Raw genomic sequence first — 22,247 nt, forward strand, 5'->3', positions numbered from 1 at the left:
GGGCCAACCCTGGATGGGGAAGGTATGAGGCCCCTCATGATGAGGGAAGTCATTGCCCAGGGCTCCAGCTGATTCCGATCCCACAGGGGATCATGTGACAGGTGCATTTAGCGGGTGTTTTAAAACGTAAGGTAGCACAACATCTGAACGGCGGCCAGCTAACACATTCAGGATGATTTGAACACACTTTACTCACGGCTGAGCTACTGAAGGGAGAGGGAGAGGGAGAGGGAGCGGGAGCTTCCCCCGGCCCGTGGCCATGGCAACCGCGCCCAGAAGGCGCCGAACATCCGGGTATGTGTGTGTGTGTGTGTGTGTGTGTGTGAGAGTGAGAGAGAGAGCGAGCGAGTAGGGGCAAGTCACGTGCTGGCCGGGGGGGGGCGGGCTCGCGCTCGCGCTCGCGCTCGCGGGGACGAAGGCGGTCAAATGGCGACCGTTAGTGAGCTGAAGGGCGGTAGGTATCCTGGGCGGGGGGGAGGAGGAGGAGGAGGGGAGATTCACCCTCTCACCGTTCAGTCCCTCCGTTTCCCGCCGGCTCTTTGCAGAGAAGCTGCGGCTGCAAATCCCCCCCCCCCCGCCCCCCCCGGGGGGGCTGGTGTGTTTCTTATTTGTTTTGGTGAGGCAGCTGAAAGAAGGAAGACTTGCGTTGGGGTAGCGCCTTTTCCCCCATCCCGCCTCAAAGCGCTGCTTCCCAGCCGATGAAGTACCCTGCTTGCTTCTTCTTTTTTTTTTCTGAAGTGAAATCGCTGTTGGGAAGTAAGAAAAGGCGGCGGCCGGGGTGTGCACAGCAAGATCCCACGAGCAGCCATGTGGTGGTGACCCAGAGCGCCTGATTTTTGACTGAAGGGTAAATGTAGCCCTGCTTGGAAATGGTGCCTTGGGATCTTCTTTTACATCCACCTTTGAGGCCGGATGGGGGCCTTGGTTTAACCTCCCAGCTGAAAGATGGCACCTCTGACAGTGCAGCACTCCCCCCTCCCTCCCCCGCCTCAGTGCTGTTCTTATTTATTTAGCACGTTACCTACTCAAGTCACCTTGTACAAGCAGTAGCTTTTTGTCAATGGCCAGGGGAAGCGTTGAATAGATTGTCGGTGCTCAAAAGTTGACAAGATGAGATGCATCCGAGAATGTTGAAGGAAGTGAGACGAGAAATTGTAGAGGCATTGGCCATAATCCTTCTTTCTTTCTTCCCTATACTCAGGTGGTGCTAGAGGACTGGAGAATTGCACACGTTATGCCCTTGTTTTAAAAAAAAAACGTTGTAAGGATAAACGGACCAGTCAGTTTAACGTTTCAGTGGTAGGGAAGCTTCTAGAAACAATTTATTCGGGATAGAATTAGTGGTCACGTAGAAAAATATGGGTTGATAAGGAAGATCCAGCGTGGATTTCTAAAGGGGAAATCGTGTTTAACTAACCTGCTGGAGTTTTTTTTTTGAAGGGGTAGCAGAAAAAATCGATGAGGCTAATGCTGTTGATGTGGTGTTTATGGACTTTCAAAAGTCATCTGATACAGTGCCACACAACAGACTTGTAAGGGAAGTTATTGCTCAGGGTGTAAAAGGGATAGGAGCTGAAAAATAGGAAGCAGAGAGCCATGGTCAGTAGATATTTTTCAGGCTGGAGGAAGGTTTGTAATGGAGATCCCCAGAGGTCGGGGGCATAGAGTACAAGAGCAGGGAGTAAGGCAGTCATTAGACCTCAGCTGGAGTATTATGTACAGTTCTGGGTGCCATGTTAAAGGAAGGATGTGAACACATTGGAGAGAGTGCAGAAGAAGCTTATAAGAATGGTCCCAGGGATGAGAAACTTCAGCTACAAGGATAGATTGCAGAAGCTGGGACTCTTCTCCTTGGAGAGAAGGCAGCTAAGAGGAGATTTGATAGAGATGCTTAAAATCATGAGGGGGCTGAACAGAGTAGATAGGGAGAAGCTGTTCCCCTGGTAAAGGATCAAGCATGAGAGGGCACAGACTTAAAGTGATTTGCAAAAGAAGCAAATGTGATGTGAGAAAAACTTTTTTACTAGTGGTCAGGGTCTGGCATGTACTGCCTGGAAGTGTGGTGCAGGCAAGTTCAATCGAGGCATTCAAGATGGAATTAGATGATTGTTTCTATTCAAATAATGTGCAGGGCTACAGGGAAAAAGCAGGGCAATGGCACTAGCTCATAATGCTCATTTGGAGAGCTGGTGCAGAAACAATGGGTTGAATGGCCTCCTGTGCCATTAAGATTCTGTGATTCAAGTTCAGTTAGTGGACACTCTTTGACAATATGAATCTTTGGACTGCACTGGAGTCTCAGCTTTGTCTTTTTGTGCTCAAACCCTGGAGTGGGACTTGAACCCAGAATCTTGTGATTTTAGAGGTGGGAGTGCTACCGACTAAACCACAACTGACACTCTAATTTTATCATTCTGGGTTGGAGCATCAAAGCCACTGGCACCAGTTTTTCAACAGGTTTCATTTATAAGCATCTTTGATGTGGTCAAATGTCCTAAGGTGCCTCACAGGAAGTGTTATAAAGCAAAATTTGACACTGAGCAACAGCAGGTGATATTAGGACAGGTGACCAAGAGTGTGGTCAAAGAAATAAGATTTAATGAGATCTCAAAGGATGAGAGAGGTTTAGGAAGGGATGATGAAGTTGAAGCTGTGCATGAGACTAGAGTCAGAGAAGCACAGATATCTTGGGCTAGTAATTAGAGAAGTGGCGGGGCGGTGGGGGGAAGAAAAGAAACCATAAAGGAATTTGAAAACCAGGATAAGAATTTTAAAATCCAGGTGTTGGCGGGAGCTAATGTAGAACAGCAAACACGTGATGATGGATGGATCTATGATGAAAGAAGGGAAGGGTCATTGGTGTCAGGTACCGCCACTATTGGGAGTGACAGAAAAGTGTTCAGGAAATGCGTAATAGATTAGTGTTTTCAAAGAGAAAAGATAGGTAATATAAAACTCTGAGAAATAGAGACTGAAAGATAAATAGGCATTTTACTAAAGTTAGGAAAGATATTTTCTTCTTACCTGTTATTTACGACCACAGTATTTTTTTCTCCTCACCCTTAGGATAATTAAGGAAGAGGTAAGCTATTTGACCCATCCTAATTCATTCATCCAGAGAGGTCTAAAAGCCCCTCACTTCCCCTCTCTATTGTAATATTTAATTGTTTAAATGATTTCTGGCTATTTTTTGCTTCCAACACTGTATCTGGCACTTTATTTCACATGTTGATAACATTTGGATGAAGAATTTAATGACATCAGCCTGAAAATTACCCTTTGAATTTGAGTCTGTGTCCCCAGGTTCTACTTAGACTTTAAGCTAATATTCAGAGTTATGTTTTTATTCCCTCTCTTTTTGCACATTTAAGATCATCATCTGGATGTCTCCCTTCCAGGCTGAAAGGCCCAAGTTTCTCCAGTCTTTCCTTGTAACCCAGATCCAACATGCTATACTGTTTTGAATGTCGTCTTTGTTTCTGAGCTGGAAGCAGTAGTCGAGGTGTAGTCTGACCAGAGCACTGTGAGGTTTGATCCTCTAACTTGAATTCCAGTGTTTTGACAATCCATTGAAATATTCCATTGGTTTTGTTGACTGTTGCTCCACATTGGATGGCAAGTTAGCGAAGAGTCTACAAAAACATCAGGGTCATTTTCAGCTTTTGTTTGGGTATTTCCACAGCACATGTAGAGTACTTTTGTGTTTTTCCTGCCAATGTGCAGCACTTCACAGTCTGTATTAAATTTTGTTTGTCATTATGCTGGCCTCTTACACATTTTGTCCAATCCATTAGTTCCATGGAAGAACAATACATCTGAAATGTCATCCTTTACATTAAGCCTTTTTCTGCCAGCTGGCCTCCTGTATATTATATTACTGTATGATTTCAAAATTCCAGTATTCATGGAATTTTTTTTGCAATACCCTGCCTTAAAATCCTTCTAAAACTGTTGCTGAAACTGGTTCAATATTCTCAGTTTAACCAACTTGGGGAAAATGAGGTATGCCTTCCAAATGTTATTGTGTGGGTGAGATGGAGTTAATTTGTTGTTGAAAACTTTGGGTTGTCATAACCCTTTAACTTAAAGCCCTGAATCAAATCCCTCTCCCGCAAATCCAAACCCAAGAGACAGATTCTCTCTTCCTAGCTCAGACTAATTAGGCCAGGGATCATGAATGTGGCTCTTGATGACTTCTTCAGAGCCAAAATGCTATTCTTGGGGAAAGGGGAACCAAAAATATACAATAGTCCAGATGAAGCCTCAACAAAGTTTTGAGAAAATCCTATTGTGGCCCAGTTTTGAGCTAAACAATCTGGCGATACAGCTCTGGCATTGTTCCCTTTGGCCATTGCCATCTGATGGTTTGAACATTTAGGATATAACCATAACCACTAATTTTCCTTAATTTGCACCCACTCTCAGTACCCTTTACTGTATCTGGTTGCATACTTATATATATTAAAGAACATTACCAATCTCAAACCCACTTCCCTACTAGTTCTGTCGAAGGGTCATGAGGACTCGAAACGTCAACTCTTTTCTTCTCCGCCGATGCTGCCAGACCTGCTGAGTTTTTGCAGGTAATTCTGTTTTTGTTTTTGTTTTCACTTCCCTAATATACTGATTCAGCTGTAATTTATTTCCTTCTAAAATTCTGACTTTACCTCACACTTTCATTTCTGTGGATTTGATGGCTCTTATTTATGTCCTGCCCCAGAATCTTTTAAACAAGAGGGGACCCAGCACAGATATCTGAGGCATCCCACTAGATACCAGACCCCATTGGAATTCAGCCCCTTTTAAAATCCACACCATGACCCTCCTGCAATCCAGTTCAGAATATCCCCAAGATACCATGAAACTGAATTTTAGCACGCAGTTGTTTGTATGGCTCTTGGAAAAGCATTTGAATTTTCCTGGTTTACTATTCAAGTTAATTTTTAAAAATCTGCATCCAGTTTGCCAAACATGACTCTGCTTTCCAAAACCATGTTTGAGTATCCCTTATTGAGGCTGTGTTCTAAATAATTGTTAATGACATCCCTAGTGATGCTTTCCATTAATCTTCCCACCACTGAGGTTAAACTCACTGATTTGAATGTTTTTTTTTTTAAATAAGGGCATCAAGCACCTCTTCCACCAATCATGGAGTACCACCCTGATTCTCTGTGAACTTGGGACATCAACTATTTCGGTAACCTAGAGTAATTTAAATCTGGGCATGCTGCTTGTTCCATCTTGAGCTCGTTCCTTGAAATGTGTCAGCAACCCACTTGAAAATTAATCTTTTAAGTTGAAAAACAGAAAAAAACTCCCCTTCAATTTTTCTACCATTACATTCTCATAATTTCTCCCAAGTCACCCACAGTTTCATTTGTTCTCCAACTATCTGGTTCTGAACAAAAAGAAATTTCCTCTATTTTGGTTATATTCCACTATCCTCATTTCAAGATTCAGTTTAGCATGCCTAATATTTCTTTTGTTAACTTTTTTTTTAATATACTGTTCCCTATCCAAAACATTATTGTTCCTTTTATAAGTCTTTAACTTACACTTAAGAAAACGTATTTCATTAACATCCCATGAAGCCATTGGGGTTTCCTGTCTTCGTTCACCCTCCCCAATGGATATTAATGGCTTCCTATGCTTTCGCGATTCTGTTTTTAAATGGTGCCATTTCCTTTACATGTTACAGGTAACCCTCACCCAGCCCCATCTCCCATTTAACTATCTCTAGGCCTCTCTTCATTTATGCAAACAAGCCTTTTGAAAATGAGTCATCAGCATACTCTTATCCCTAAACATGCTGCAACCAATATTTTAAATCTTATGGTGCAGTGTCCCAAATCAGCAAGATGCTTCCCCCAGCTCAGGCACTGATCTACTGAGACTCATTGCTTGACATGTACGGTTAAGATATCCTCTACTAGTCGTCGCATGTTTCTGACAGTCTCCAGTTGAAACTGTAATGTTTCTCTATTATTTTTCCACAAACAATATCCCCTTACTCTACTACTTTCATTCCATCCCTAGCAAGGATGATCATTCCACATCCTTAACATACACTATCCTTTCTAAAACAGTAAATTGAGGTACATGAATTTCAGATCCATCCTCAAAACCCAGCCTGTCACAGCTCTGTTTACAGTTGCCATGTAAAGCTGCAGTTGTAGCAATGTTTTTTGCTTGTCTAGTAGCATTTAAAATCCCCATATACCATGGTGTAATCCTGTCCCCTTATTTAACTCTTTTACGATGGGTCAGGTGAACCTCTGCTCCACATTAGACCATGGTTAAACCACACTTGGAGTAATTGGTATAGCTATGGTTGCCATTTTATAAAACGGATAAAGAAATACTGGAGAGGGTGCAAAACAAGATTTGCAAGGATAATACCAGAACTGTGGTGTTATACCTAGTAGGAAAGGACGAACAGGCTAGGTATCTTGAGATGAGAAGGCTGAGGGGGTGACCAATAGGGACCTTTAAAATTATGAAAGATTTTGATAGATTAAATGGAAGGAGAGTGTTTCCAGTTGTGGGGAGAATAGAACTAGAGGCCTTCAAAAAAAAATAGTCACCAAGCAATCAAAGATATTTCTTTACCCAGAGCACGGTGAGAATGTAGAACTTGCCACCACAGGGAGTTGTTGAAGCAAATCATTTAAATGCGTTTAAGGCAATGTTAAATGAGCATATGAGGGAGACAAGATTAAAAGGTTATGCTGCTTGTTAAATGTGGAAGAACAGGAAGAGACTCTAAGAGTATAGGAGTTGGCATGGACTAGGTGGGCCGAATGCTCTGTGCTGTATTTTATGTATTATTGACAGTGAAGGGAAAGTCAGTGTGTGCCATCATCATTCCTCTGAAACTGAAAGCAACTGAAGTTTTCATGTGCAGTTAAGTGCAGAAAACTAGAAATTGCTGTTAAGTTATTCTGTTTTTCCCTATAGGCTGTGCTGAAGTTCTCCCCACCTCCCAACAACCATGATCAAGTAGAAGTTACTGAACTGACAAACTTGTCCTTGTCACTGTAAAACCCTTGAAAAACTTACTCGTTGAATGAGGTGTAATTGGCTTTTAAAGGCATGTAAAGTTTATAATTACCGCTGAACAGCCTCGCAGTCTCTGGAAAATTAATTTTCACGTGGAATGTCAAATTTCTCAACTTCATATCAAACTTTTTTTTAAAAAAACTAAATATTGCAGCTTCTACCTTAATGCTAAAATTTTATTTAAAAGTAAAAATTACACTGCATTTTACTTCCTGGTTTGCTGTCTGAGAATACTTCAGTGTGATTACTCTGCTTGACAACATCACTGTTGCTGGACACCTCCCATCCCATTGATTTGGCACCAGATTCATACTGGTTTCAAGGAATGGGAAAATCCACACTTCAGAGATCTCTAGATTTATTAATTTTTACATTAGTTGACTGTTAATTGTATTAAGAACATAAAGACTAGGAGCAGGAGTAGGCAATTCAGCCCCTTGAGCCTGCCATGCCATTCAATACGATCATGGTTGATCTCATTTCGGCCTCAACTCCAATTTCCCGCTGTCTCCCCATAACCTTTTAACCCGTTACTAATTAAAAATCTGTCTATCTCCTCAAATTTATTCAGCATCCCGGCATCCATTGCACTCCAAGGTAGTGAATTCCACAGATTCACGACCCTTTGAGAAAAGTAATTCCTCCTCATCTCTAATTTAAATCTACCACCCCTTAGCCTAAAATAATGGCCTCTCGTTGTAGAATGCCCCACAAGGGGAAACATCCACTCCACGTCTGCTTTGGCTATCCCCTTTAGCATCTTATATGCCTCAATTAGATCCCCTCTTATCCTTCTAAACTCTAGCAAGTATAGGCCTAAACTGCTCAATTTCTTCTCATAAGACAAGCCCTGCATCTCTGGAATCAATCTAGTGAACCGCCTCCAATGCATTTAGGGTGATTAAGCAGACTGAAAGCAGATTTTGAGTATTGCTGAAAAAATTACATTTTTGTCAAAGCTTTTCATCTTGCACTCATGAGGACAATTTAGCAAATGTTGTCCATTTGCTAATGGCTACCCTGATCAGATCATTTTGTGCTATTTATCATGCAAACTCATGAACGGGCCTAATGCCATCAGTCTTGGCCCTGAAAAGTGCCCAGTCTACCTCAAATTACCCTGGAAGAGCAAGGGATCTCTAAAATTTGAGCAACAGGTGAAGCTAGCTGTTTCACACTGCTATTGTGCAGTAGCAACATGAGTCATATTTGCCACTAACAGGATGCTGCCGTCAAGCCAAAAAGACGTCCTGCCTATCTCACAAGTAAGTAATGTGGAATATGAATTTTAGTGCCAATGTGATGTTAGGTATGTAGGCCGTATGTCCCAAAGACTGATAGATCATATCAAACAGCATGACCCTTTCGCTGATTGCAACAGGCAAGGTACAGACCATACCCAACCAACCCCTGCTTGCAAAACTCAAAACACAGTGTCTGACATTAGATGTGATTCCGTGATTGGTCAACATTTGCTACAAATTACGCTGACAACCAATTAATTAATTAACCAATTTAAGATTGTCAATCGGACTCATAGTGTGGCGCATTTGTGTGTACTGGAAGCTACATATATTAATACACAGGGCCCTGTTCTTTGCAGACAGCAAGAACATGCACACATATTGCACCTGTTTCAGTTAAACAAAATAAGTGACAGCCATTCACTGGTTCATTCCTCAGGGCAATGTCTTAACCAATCAGAATCAAGCTGTCTGGTTTAAATTTCTAGGTAGTTAACTGTCAGTCACCATCAACTGGTGCATTCTGCATGACAATCCCTCCACCAATCAGCATTCTCTTCTTACACAGTATAAATTTGTTGTTTCCCCTGACACTGGCATTTTCCTGCAAATTGTCCTAATGAGTGCAAGACGAAAACTTTTGACAAATGTCTTTTTTAACAATATTCAGGTTCTGTACTACGAAACAACTATTTTAAATCAGATTTGTTAGTTGGAGGTGCACAATATGTAATCTATAACTCTTTAAAAAAATGCTTGTAGGTGTATAAAAACGGTGTTCTATCCTTGACCTAACGAGCTTGGTTTTCCCATGACCATTGAGTAGAATGGTATAATTTGGTGCAGTTTATTCACTATTTGAAAATTAGGTATCAAATTTAAATGGGAGCTACAGTATTTGTATTATGAGCCATGACTCATTGATATATAAAATAAATAAATGCCTTGCCTAGCTGTTTTCTAAATATTGGTTTAAAACAAGAGGGCTTTAAAGATCTAAAACTATTAGTAAAGTGCAAAATTCAAGAGTTCTCAGCAGTGTTAATCACTTGCCCATTTGTAATGTTTTTCTTGCATTTCCTTTAATCAATGCAGATGTGCTTAGCCAGTGCTGGCAAAGTGGCATTCAGGCTATGCAGGCTGTTTGTCTTTTGTCAGACAATGCCAGTGAAAATATATATATATATATTTGTGTGTTTTACCAGAATAATGCTGTTAATCAGAAATTAAAAGGATAATTTTAAATCTGTTAATCACTACCAGTTAGTTTAAGGGAGGCAGCTGTTATGCATGCTTTAAATAATTCTGTTTAATGCTTTAATTTTCTTGAAGTATTATGTGAGTGCACCTATAGTTCATTAATTGTGTTACTGATGAATCTGCAGGCATTCAAAATGTCAATTTTTTAAAAAAATTCTTTTGGTTTATAGTTCTGAAAGAGACCTTGGAAAAGAGAGGTGTACTAGGCCAGTTGAAAGCCCGAATTCGAGCAGAGGTTTTTAGTGCTCTTGATGATCAGAGTGAGCCACGGCCACCACTCTCCCATGAAAATCTTCTTATTAACGAACTTATCCGCGAATATCTTGAGTTTAATAAATACAAGTACACTGCATCAGTGCTGACAGCAGGTATGTACAGCCAGTGTTGAACAATAGAAGTACAAAAAAAATTGTCCTGAGAAAATGTACTTTTTAATGTATGTTTATAAGCACTCTCTAATGCTCAGCATTTGTAGTAACCTGCATATTAAGTTGATCCAATCAATCAAGTTTGCAGTTCAAAAGGCTGCTGATTAGCTTCAGTTTAAAACTATGCAGATCATTCTCAAACACCCATTAGTAATTTTTAATTTGCATTGTACATTCTATTTCCTGCTGCTGTAACTTCATTATGTAGATTCATGTCATGTATTTTTAGCCACGATTAGGTGAAGGAAGATTTTTAATTTTGAGTTTACAAGTAAAATCAAATCCCAACATCGCAGTCCTTTAAACTTCCAAGTGCCCAGTATATTCAGTGTATAGAATGTGCATTTAAAAGTCGCTGGGCACTTTAATTACCAAAAGCTGAATGTACATATAGAAGATCCAAATATGCTTGCAGTATTGAAAAGAATAACTTAAAAGAAAAAGGTTGATGGTTCATTTGGTAGAGTTATTGCCTTGTTTTCAAAGCCTTATATCTATTTGATTCCTGATCTGTGATAAATTAGTTAATCTTATCAGAGCCAGCAGTGAGTTCACTACAGTTAGTGTCCCTGGACTAAGGAGGGAAAGTATCAGCCAGAGGTTGCAATTTAACTGTGGCTATACCTGTCTTATTTCACACATGGAAAACGTTCACTTCGGTGAAATGCTGTATTCGGACATGAGTCAGCACCATCAAGAAAGAGGAAGGAAGAATGTTATAAGTTAGGTGATTTGTGCTGTTGTGCCTGCTTGTCGTCTTTGAATACTGACCACACAATAATACTTAAGTGATTTTTTTGCTCAAACCAAACTTCTTAAGAGCTTTTTCCTGATTGATCAGTGCACAACTGGAAAATATTCCAACTGGAAACTGTCATCTTGAACCTTTCATATTAAAACAAATAATTGATTTTTCAGTGAACTTGAAAACTAGTAACTCCTTGTTTGATGTTGTGTTCCTTTTAAAAATGGACTTGAATGTATATTCAAGTCACAGTACTTATTTCATTCACATTCCTTGGGCAATACTGTACGATATCTTGAAGGGCGATGTTTGGGCCCTTCAATTCTGAATTGGTGCTAGTCGCCAGTATCTAATAATAGTTTCCCTCTATTATGACCAATTTTTGGTTTAGACCACAAGACATAGGATCAGAAGTAGGCCATTTGGCCCATTGAGTCTGCACTGCCATTCAATGAGATCTTGGCTGATCTGATAATCTTCAACTCCACTTTCCTGCCTTTTTCCTCATAACCCTTGATTCCCTTACTGATTAAAAATCTGCCTATCTCAGCCTTGATTAAAAACTTAATGACCCAGCCTCTACAGCCCTTTGAGGTAAATAATTCCATAGATTCACTATTGCCTGAGAGAAGAAATTCCTCCTCATCTCTGTCTTAAATGGGTACCCCCTTACCCTGAGATTATGGCCTCTGGCCCTAGACTCTCTCACAAGGGGAAAAAACCTCTCAGCATCTACCCTGTCAAGCCCCCTAAGAATCTTAAATATTTCAATAAGGTCACCTCTCGTTCTTCTAAACTCCAGTGAGTACAGGCCCAATCTACCCAACCTCTCCTCATTAGAAAATCCCTCCATACCTGGGATCAACCTAGTGAACCTTCTCTGGACTGCCTCCAATGCCAGTATATTTTTCCTTAGATAAGGGGACCAAAACTGTTCACAGTATTCTAGATGTGGCCTAACTAGTGCCTTAGATAGTTTTAGCAAGATTTCCCTATTTTTGTACTCAATTCCCTTCAAAATAAAGGCCAACATTCAATTTGCCTTCCCTATTACCTGCTGAACTTGTATGTTAGCTTTTTGTGATTCATGCCCGAGGACCCCCAAATCCATCTTTAAATATTCAGCTCCTCAATTCTTCCTGCCAAAGTGCATAACCTCACATTTTCGCACATTATATTCCATTTACCAAGTTTTTGCTCACTCACTTAACCTGTCAATATCCCTGTGTAGACTCTGTCATCCTCACCACTTGCCTTCTCACCAATTTTTGTCATCTGCAAACCTGGCAATAGTACATTCATTTCCCTCAACCAAGTCATTAATATATATTGTAAATAATTGTGGCCCCAGCACTAATCCCTGTGGCATTCCACTAGTTTTGGGTTGCCATCCTGAAAATGCCCCCCTTATCCCAACTCTGTCTTCTATTAGTTGGCCAATCATCTATCCATTCTAATATACTACCCCCAACACCATGGTCTCTTTATCTTATTAAGTAGCCTTACGTCCGGTACCTTAGTGAACACCTTTTGGAAATCCAAATATATTACATCCACTGGTTCCCCTTTATCTGCCCTGCTTGTTACCTCAAAGAATTCTATTAACTTTTCCAGGCATGATTTCCCTTTCATGAAGCCATGTTAACTCTGCTTGATTATATTATGCATTTCGAAATGTGCTATTACATTCTTTATAATAGATTCTAACATTTTCCCAATGACGGATGTTAAGCTAACTGGCCAATAGTTACCTGTTTTTTGACTCCCTCCCTTTTTGAACAGGGGTATTACATTGGCAGTTTTCCAATCCTCTGGGACTTTTCCAGAATCTAAGGATTCTTGGACAATTATTGCCAGTGCATCCACAATCGCTGGAGCTACTTCCTAAATGCAACCCACCAGGTCCAGAGAATTTATCAGCCTTTAGCCCCATTAGTTTCCCTAGTACTTTTTCTCTAGTGATAGGTGTTGTATTTATTTTCCCCCCCCCCCCGCCCTTTTGTCCCTTGATTAATTAGTATTTTTGGAATGCTATTAGTGTCTTCTACCGTGAAGACTGATGCAAAGTATTTATTCAACCCCTCTGCCATTTCCTGGTTCCCCACTATTATTTCCCCAACCTCATTCTCTAAGCGGCCTGTTCACTTTGGCCTCTCTCTTCCTTTTTATATATTTAAAGAAGCTCTTACTGTCCGTTTTTATAATACTTGCTAGTTTATCCTCAATGTTTATTTTCTCCCTCTTTATTTTTTTGGTCATCTTTTGTTGGTTTTTAAAACTTTCCCAATCCTCTGGCTTACCGCTTATCTTTGCCATGTTGTGTGTTTTTTCTTTTAATTTGATACTAACCTTAACTTCCTTGGTTAACCATGGTTGGTTTATCCCCTTCCTAGAATCCTCCTTCCTTGGAATATATCTTTGTTGCAAATGATGAACTATTTTCTTAAACGTCTGCCATTGTTCATCAACCGTCTTTTCTGCTAAACTCCTTTCCCAATCCACTCCAGCCAACTCCACCCTCCTCCTTTGTAGCTACCCTTATTTAAGTTTAGCACCGTTGTTTCCGACTCAAGTTTCTCACTCTCAAGCTGAATGCTAAATTCTACCATGTTATGGTCACTGTTTCCTAGGAGATCTTTTACTCTGAAATCATTTATTAAGCCTGCCTCATTACACATTACCAGATCCAAAATAGCCTGATCCCTGGTTGGATCCACGACATATTGTTCTAGGAAATTGTCTCGAATACATTCTATGAATTCTTGATCGTGGCTACCTCTGCCAATCTGATTTTCCCAATCTACATGAAGATTAAAGTCACCCATCATTAATGTACTGCCTTTTTTACATGCTGTCATTATCCCCTGATTTATTCTCTGTCCTACAGTATAGCTACTGTTAGGGGGCCTATAGACTAGTCCTACCAATGTCATCTTCCCCTTGTTATTTCTTACCTCCATCCATATAGATTCTACGTCTTCCGATCTAAGATCATCTCTTGCTATCATACTTATTCCATCTTGTGCTAACAAAGCTACCCCACCATCCTTTCCTTCCTGCCTGTCCTTTCAAAAAGTCTCATGCCCCTGAATATTTAGTTCCTAGCTTTGATCTCATTGTAACCATGTCTCCGTAATGGCTCTAAGATCATACCCATTAACCTCTCGTTTGTGCCCTTAATTCATTTATTTTGTTCCAAAAACTACGTGCATTCCAATAAAAAGCCTTTAATGTTGCCTTTTTACCATTTTTTCCCATTTTTACCCTATTTGCTGCTTTTTTTTTTAAATGTTTGTACACTTTGTCCCTTCCGGTCACACACTGGGTATCATTACCTAAATGGCTGCCCTGCAATGCTGCCATATCCTTTTGCTTAGTAAGCCTACATATCCCCGCTCCAGAACACCCCTCCTCCTCTCTATTTAGTATAAAATCCTCCACATACCTAGTTATTTGATTCGCCAGAACACTGGTCCCAGCACGGTTCAAGTGAAGCCCGTCCCACTGGAGCAGCGTCCTTCTACCCCAGTACTGGTGCCAGTGCCCCATGAACTGAAACCCATTCCTCACACCCCAAGCTTTGAGCCATGCATTTAACTCCTTGACTTCATTTACCCTATGCCACTTTGCCTGTGGCTCAGGTCATAATCCCGAGATTATTACCTTGGAGGTTCTGCTTTTAAATTGGGCTCCTAACTGTTCAAATTCTTTCAGCAGAACCTCCTTTCTAGTCCTATCAATGTCATTGGTACCAATGTGGATGATAACTGGGTCCCTCCCTTCCCACTCCAAGTTCCTCTCCAGCCCTGAGGAGATGTCCTGTGCACTGGGCACAGCCTTCGAGACTCACGCTGACAGCTGCAGAGAACAGTATCTATCCCCCTAAGTTTCACCTGAGTGTAATTATAGTATTAAAGCAAAAACTAACAAGTGTAGCAGAGCTTAGATCCGATCTGTTTGTTGTGGGATCGTTTAGCCCTGTCTATCACTTGCTGCTTATGATGTTTGGCATGCAAGTAGACCTGTGTTATAGCTTCACCAAGTTGCCACCTCATTTTTAGGTGTGCCTGGTGCTGCTCCTGGTATGTCCTCCTGCACCCTTCATTGAACCGGGGTGATCCCCTGGCTTGATGGTAATGGTAGAGTGGGGATATGCTGGTCCATGAGATTACAGATTATGTTTGAGTACAATTCTACTGCTGCTGATGGCCCACAGTGCCTCATTGATGCCCAGTCTTGAGTTGCTAGATCTGTTCGAAATCTATCCCATTTAGCACGGTGGTAGTGCTACACAAAACGATGGAGGATAGGTATCCTTAATATGAAGCTAGGATTTTGTCTCTACAATGACTGTGCAGTGGTCACTCCTACCAATACACACATGGGCAGATGCATGGGCAGGTAGGTTGTTGAGGATGAGGTCAAGTATGTTTTTCCCTCACCATCTGCCGCAGACCCAGTCTAGCAGCTATGTCCTTTAGGACTTGGCCAGCTCGGTCAGTAATGGTGCTACCGAGCCACTCTTGGTGATGGACCCAGAGTACATTCTGCGCCCTTGCCACCTTCAGTGCTTCCTCCAAGTGGTGTTCAACATGGAGGAGCACTGATTCATCAGCGAAGGGAGGTCAGTATGTTGCAAGCAGCAGGAGGTTTCCTTGCCCATGTTTGACCTGCTGCCATGAGACTTCATGGGGTCTGGAGTCAATGTTGAGGACTCCCAGGGCAGCTCCCTGCTGACCGTATACCACTGTGCTGCCACTTCTGCTGGGACTGTCCTGCCAGTGGGACATACCCGGTGATGGTGGTGTCTGGGACATTATCTGTTAAGTATGATTCCGTGAGAATGACTATGTCAGGCTGTTGATTGACTAGTCTGTGAGATAGCTCTCCCAATTTTGACACAAGCCCCCAGATGATAGTAAGGAGGACTTTGCAGGGTTGCCAGGGCTAAGATTGCTGTTGTTGTTTCCAGTGCCTAGGTTGATGCCAAGTGGTCTGTCCGGTTTCATTCCTTTTTTGTGATTTTGTAGCAGTTTGTTGAGTGGCTTGTTAGACCATTTCAGAGGGCATTTAAGAGTCAACCACATTGCTGTGGGTCTGGAGTCACGTGTAGGTAAGGACAACAGATTTCTTTCCCTAAAGGGCATGCGTGAACCAATGGGTTTTTACAATAATCGTCATTATTAGACTTTTAATTCCAGATTTTTTATTGAATTCAAATTCCACCATCTGCCGTGGCAGGATTTGAACCTGCATTACTTTGGGTCTCTGGATCACAAGTTCAGCAACAATACCACATCACCGTTGTCTGAGTCGGATGAGCTGACTGCAGGTCTCTGGCATCTGTTGCAATGTGTTAAAATGCAACCTGGGACTGGTATGTCCACTGACAGTAACAATGAGCTTGTTGCCTGTGATCTGAAACTTGATTTCATCTCCTTGCTTCAGTGTTGACCTCTTGGATTCATGTTGTGTAGTAGCTAAGATAGTTGTCCTCGCCACTACCACCTACAGAACCACTTCCGTTTCAGCAGCAATTAAACAGGTTTGAGAGCTGGGCTTCTATGGAACCTGCCTAAAGATTCATTTCTGTTGGGTTTCTTTTCCCTTTGCTTTGACTTGTTTCTTAGTCTCCATCCCTTCAGTCATGGTAAAGAGTGCTAATGGACTCAGATTTTCTGTTCAACGTCTTTCCCTTTTTAAATGTCACTTGCTCCTAATTTTGGCCACAAAATTCGGTTGAGTAGTGCCTGTATTTTTGGCCCTATGTGTGCCATTCAGACCCAGATGGTGCTGGCTGAGCTGATGCTAATTTGGTGAGGTCATTAGCGCAGGTGTTGGGAGCACATGCTGGATGTATGCAGAATAGGCAAGTTGTGAAATCAGTAAGTGTTTAATATTCAATTGACTCTAGCTATGCCATTTTCAACCTGAATGCTCCAGCTTCAACCTTCTCTTGACTCTATCAGCTGAACATGAGTTCAGCAGCTGGAAGGATACCCTTAGTGCTATTTAAAGAGATCATCAACTGTTTTCAGGTTAGCTACTGATTGATTGCAATTATCTGTTGCTGAGTTAGAAGTGTTTGGAGTTTTGTACTGCTATTTAAAGTTAGTGAAGTCTAAGAAAGTTGTAAAGAGAATATCTTTTTTGTCCTAATATTACTGTGGAATATTGAAGCAGGTGTGGGAGCTGAGAGTGTATGGGCGGTGTGTGTATATGATTAATTTAATTAAGACAGTCAGACTGCAAGATTTAAATCATCAAAAGGGTTAAGTATAAAAGCAGGCATTTTGAAATGGAGATGGGCAAGCTTAAGCCCAGACCCCAACAGATACAGTATCAATCGGAATTTGCATTAGAAGATAAGTGAGGAGTGAATTGTCAGCTGTTGAATTTCAAAAGAGGCATTACAGGAAGTTTTACAACTGGAAAAATCGTAAATGAATAAGGTGAAGTTAAGTTTATTTTTCCCAAAAGTGCTGGCCATAAAGACAGCATGAAAGATTTTTATTTTCTGGGAAAGGTAAAACAATGGATTTAAAGATCAAGGGGGTGGAGAAATATTTAAGGGAAGATCGAAAGCTGTACATGAGTGGCCGTGTGAGATCTTGAAAGGTGGATTGTGTGAAGACAGATCTGGGAAAAGCAGCCTCTAGCCACCCCAGAGAACTGCTTTTTTTTGTTCCAGAAAGCAAGATTTTGTTAAAAGACTTGGATTTCCATTATCGATTGAGAGGGAGAGGCACGCTCTGTGAAATACTCCCTTACAGCATCTTCTTGACCACAATGCTGAAATAAAAGCCACCACTAAACAGACACTCCAAACCAACTTTATCAATCATACAAAAATCAACTAATCACCCTCGTGCATAGTTGTGCCTGCTTTCTGCGTGTCTTTGCCCGTCCTAGTGCTCCTACACAGCACTACTCCAATAGATGCAGCATGGCTGGTGAAGGTTACTGACTCTTAGTTTAAGGGAGACTTCACATGGCCTTGGCGAACAACCTCATGCAACTCGATCGTAGAAGACCTAAACTGCATGAGGCTTGTGTGCTGCCTGCATCAGAAGTAAGTTAATCATGTGTCACGATCCCCACAACCATTTTTGGGCCTTTTTGAATTTCGTGGCCTTTAGCTCTCACCATCAGGCTGCTTCCTGCATCTGAAGTTATGCTTAATAAGCTCATCCCAAAAATATGATGATAAACACACTTTAAGCCTAAAATCTGTTTTTCACCACTTGGTTTAGGTAGCATTTGCAAGAGAAAAGGTTCTTCAGTATCACAACTGGGGGGGAAAAACACTTTAAAGAAGTTTAAAGAATATTAATAAATGATGACCTAATTACTACATCTATACAATGTTTCATTAACTTTTAACCATAAGTTTAGTAAGTTCTAAAGAATGTTTTTCAACTGAAGAGCATATTCAGGACCTGTGATTAATTAGGGTTGCATAAACTAGCTTATGCTTCTGTTTAGATGAGTTGCATTAAATATTGTAAACTTTTCCACACAGAAGCTGGCCAACCTGAGATACCCTTAGACAGACAGTTCCTAGTGAATGAACTGAATGTAATTGAAGATTCAAGCACAAAAACTGTGTAAGCAAACCCTAATGTTTTTATTTCATTAAAAATAACATTTTAGCAATGGGTTGTGTGCTTTATTTCTTGGTTTTAATTTCAAAGTGTCCAAATATTATTAAAGATGTAACTCTTCAGTGATGTTGAAATGTTAATATCTTAGCATCTGAACAAAGGGATGAAAGATTGGATGTTTTAAAACTGAAGTATTTTGAAATGGATTAGCCCCCTACCCTGGAATGCTATTTGAACTTCAATAATTTTCTCGATAAATTTATTTTGTGTGGAATTTATTGATGCAATTTGAAAACTGTAATGTGAGATAAATACATGCCAGCATTAGGTATAAATCTAAATTAATCTTTTCTCAAAATATTGAAGAATATTGTGACAGTTATAAATCTGTGATGCAGAAACATTATTTAAATGGTAGAGGACATGTTGGAAGATTTTCTGTAAAGTAACCATTCAATCCTCTGCTAAGGTTTGCTGAATTAAAATACCGCTCAGCTTATGAAAAGTGTAGATTTTTATTGTGTATTTTCACATTTCTAATTTGTTACACAAAGTGTTTGGAAAAGGTAGAGTACTTTATAGATATTTAGGGGCTAATTTTGTGAAGAATGGCATAACTAACTGAATTCAAATCTGTATTGTGACACAGTATGTCTGATTTGAATGTTGTAATTGTTTTAATCACTAATTTAAAAATTTTGCTACAAATGCAGTAAGTTACTACTAAATTAAATTTTGACATGTTTAAATTTTTTTCTGCTCAAAGGCCTCTACTATATGGAATCCTAGCACACTTTGTAAATGAGAGCAAAGAGGATGGAGTTAAAGCTTTGATTAGAGGTGCATCTATGCCTAATCTAAAGAAAACGACCTTAAAGCAACCAAATGAGAAACGTAGCTCAGGTAGGCCATTTTGAAATTGAGCTGGGTGGAGATGGAAATGTGTTGCACAGTGCAAGATTTCCCTGCTGTGCAACTTTATTTTGAACCTCAGCAACACACCCCATTTCATCACAAAAATGTACGCTTAAGCAACAAAAAAGTACACTTGAACACTTGTTAATTAAGGGCCATTTCTAAAATGTGTTTTTTATCAAATCAATTTTCTGTTTTATTGATGCATTGTAATATGATTGAAAATGCCCATCAGTAATAATATATTCAATTATCTGCCATAGGTTAAAATTGCAGCACCTGCAACACTTTTCATTGCTCTTTTTATCTTGTCACTTCCACCCCTAACCATATTGTCTTTCCTTTTTCAATTTTGTTAAGTGTAGATTTTTTGTTTCCAGATGACTTGCCTGAACCTGGAAGATTAGCTGGAAGAGGCTTTGAAGACCACTTTGTTCTTCGAGGTGGACATTGATTACAGTTGACTTTCCTTTACTTGTATGTTACGCAACACCTCGCAGTTTGATTAGCTGTAAAGGTAAATTTATCCTGATAGTGTCCTACAAAGTCATTTGGTGCTCTGGTGCCCTGTTCAATTCTTTTTTTTTTGTTTTTTTCTTAAATTGGCATTATATGTAGCTTCATTTAGAAGATCTGACCGTTGGCGAACTACTGATGATGAGAACGGCATCAGATCGCTATGGAACAGCACTAGCATTTGTACTGCAAGCAGATGCATTAAATGATATTTGATTCAGAGTTTTTAATGTAATGATATGCCTGTTATCTGAGGTTGTATTGTTATTTTTGCCACCTGTATTATCAATTATTTTCCTCCTGTTTATTTTCCTCTAATAAAAACTGTGCATACAATTTGGTTACAACAGTAACAGGTGACATTGACCAATTTTCCTTGTAAATTTATATGTTAAATGTTGGTGTCCAGGGCCAGCAGTCTTATTTTTCTCCAATGTTTAGTTCTTCATTTCTTTTTAAATTAGTTTATTACTGTTCAGCCTATTTCAAGCTGGCCAACCTTTGGGGCTATCAGGAGTGAGCCCAAACACATATAACTAGGTCAGTTGAACATGTTGGGCATGCATTGATGCCACTAACTCCACAACTGCAGAATGACTATTATCTGAAAATATTTTGTCTATTGTTACATTTTTATATCCATATTTGTTGTACAATATTTTGTACATAAATGTAATTTTTGTCAATGCTGTTTCAATATTGCTTTATTTTAACTCCCTTTTTAAAAATTTTTCTACACTATTCAGTAGCTGGGCAGATCTGGGTATTAACAGGTCTGAAGACTACATTTAACTACATTAAAGGTTATACAAATGCAAATTGTAGTGGAAGATGTCTATTAAGGACGAAAGGTTGTTGTAATTTCTCCCTCCTAATGGTTGCCTTGTATAACAATTAGTGATTAAAGTTCACTTTAATGGTCCCTGGGACAAGAGCACCATTTATTTTGTGATGTGGTACAGATATACTGCACTTGATTAGTCAACTGAACTTTAGCCATATAAAGCTCAGTATGTTTAATATATATCCAAATTCCTGTTGAGGTCGTTCACCGCCCAAGTCCAAAAGCACTAAAGCAGAATACAGTACATTGGTCAGTTTTTGTTAACTTGGATATCTGGTCCCAAATTGGGTGAAGTTGTGCAGTTTTGACTTTGCTGCTAAGATGTTCAGTTTGACAGGGTATGTGTTCCACCTTCCTCTGGTTAAGATTTCGTCTCTTTCATCCTCAAAGACACTGCAATGATAAAAAGCACTCCAAGCTTCGTGCTATGTTCCAGAAGCATTTCATCTATGTGAGAAGTAACTGTTCGAAGACATTTATAGAACTCTCACTTTCGAAATGACTATTCAACCTATTTAATTTCATTAAAACGGCAAAAGTTGTTTTCTCTTTTGTGCAATTATTCGAATCATGCTATGTCAATTTCTTACTAGAATTTTTTTTACTAAGAACATAATTTTTAACTGAATAAAATTATTTTAGACATTTAATTTTGCAACATATAAAACAAACTGGTAAATGTTCTAAACTCTCCTTTTCTAAAACTACCCACTACTCCAGGCATGGTGAAGAACAAAGGTAACCCCAACTTTTTAATCTTCACCACACACTCTTTAAAACCCTCCTTTGCGCCTTCTGCACTCAGCTTCAATAAATAGTTTGAAAGGTTCATGAGTTCTTTTTCACTAGGATTGAGACCATTCTGTTCAGCTGCTTCTGCTGACCACCCTACTCCTGATGCCACATCTTAAGTTACTCTCCTCTCATGACCTCTGACCAGCTGTACAGAAGAGCCACCTACTGTTTCATTAACCCTATTCCCACAAAATTGAACTTCCCCCTCCATGCCAACTGACATTGTAAATTCTCAGCAACTGTGTGTGTCCTTTTCAAAATTGATCATACCTTCTTTCTCCCCACCCCCCCCCCAAAAAAAACAATTCCTCTGTTCTTGTGTCCATCTCCAAACTCCCCTCAAATCCTTGAGCTTGTCGTTGCCTTTCCAATCCATGTCCATCTTTCCTGCAATTCCAAGTCTGAATCTCTACAATCAAGGAATCACCCCTGCCACAGTACCAAAATGGTCCGAACCAAAGTCGCAAATGATATGTGACATTGGAAGCATCATGCTCTATCCACTCGCCTTATCCTCAACCTCTCTCCAAGCTTTAATAGTAAACCGCAAACTTCCTCTTCCAACTCTTATCTCTCAGATCCAGTCTTGAAAATTTCCTCAAGTTAATATTGTCAGCCCTTCAATTGTTTATTTTCAGACCCAGCAAAATTCCATGCTCCTGCCGTCTATTCAGTCTCTTGTTCTGGCTGAAGCAGACTGTATTCCCACCATCCTATTTGAACTTGTGAGTTTCTGACCCCCTATCCTTGCTATCCAGGCTGCTCTTTTCACCTCCTCACTTCTGCCTCTGCCTCAGCCATCTGTCGTTGAAGGCTTTGTTCGTAGATTTGTCCCCT

At 40.2% G+C, this 22,247-nt stretch overlaps 1 protein-coding gene across 3 annotated transcripts; it reads left to right on the forward strand.

Annotated features, from left to right (window-relative positions):
• Window positions 1-374: 374 nt before the first annotated feature.
• On the forward strand, window positions 375-21,156 carry cep20 (centrosomal protein 20). 3 transcript variants are annotated; one of them, XR_005945382.1, is made up of 6 exons: window positions 375-454; window positions 9,734-9,931; window positions 18,259-18,343; window positions 19,107-19,243; window positions 19,636-19,772; window positions 19,874-21,156. XR_005945382.1 is itself a non-coding variant. In XM_041207191.1 (5 exons), the coding sequence occupies exons 1-5, from the start codon at window positions 427-429 to the stop codon at window positions 19,707-19,709; spliced, it is 522 nt and encodes a 173-aa protein (XP_041063125.1). In that variant the 5' UTR covers window positions 375-426; the 3' UTR covers window positions 19,710-21,156. The 3 variants fall into 3 exon arrangements, 2 of the variants coding, with proteins under 2 accessions (XP_041063125.1, XP_041063126.1); XM_041207191.1 differs by having other exon boundaries at window positions 19,636-21,156; XM_041207192.1 differs by lacking the exons at window positions 19,107-19,243; window positions 19,636-19,772; window positions 19,874-21,156 and having other exon boundaries at window positions 18,259-18,347.
• The last annotated feature ends 1,091 nt before the right edge of the window (window positions 21,157-22,247 follow it).

The sequence above is a fragment of the Carcharodon carcharias genome, chromosome 15 (genome assembly GCF_017639515.1).
Source record: "Carcharodon carcharias isolate sCarCar2 chromosome 15, sCarCar2.pri, whole genome shotgun sequence".
Classification (NCBI taxonomy): domain Eukaryota; kingdom Metazoa; phylum Chordata; class Chondrichthyes; order Lamniformes; family Lamnidae; genus Carcharodon; species Carcharodon carcharias.

What these genes read in the sequence shown, in the direction of transcription:
- cep20 (XM_041207191.1), top strand. Translation starts at nt 427, where the DNA reads ATGGCGACCGTTAGTGAGCTGAAGGGCG. An exon ending in TGCATCAGTGCTGACAGCAG is followed by an intron (nt 9,932 to 18,258) that starts GTATGTACAGCC and finishes TTTTCCACACAG; the next exon opens with AAGCTGGCCAACCTGAGATA. An exon ending in AAATGAGAAACGTAGCTCAG is followed by an intron (nt 19,244 to 19,635) that starts GTAGGCCATTTT and finishes TTTTGTTTCCAG; the next exon opens with ATGACTTGCCTGAACCTGGA.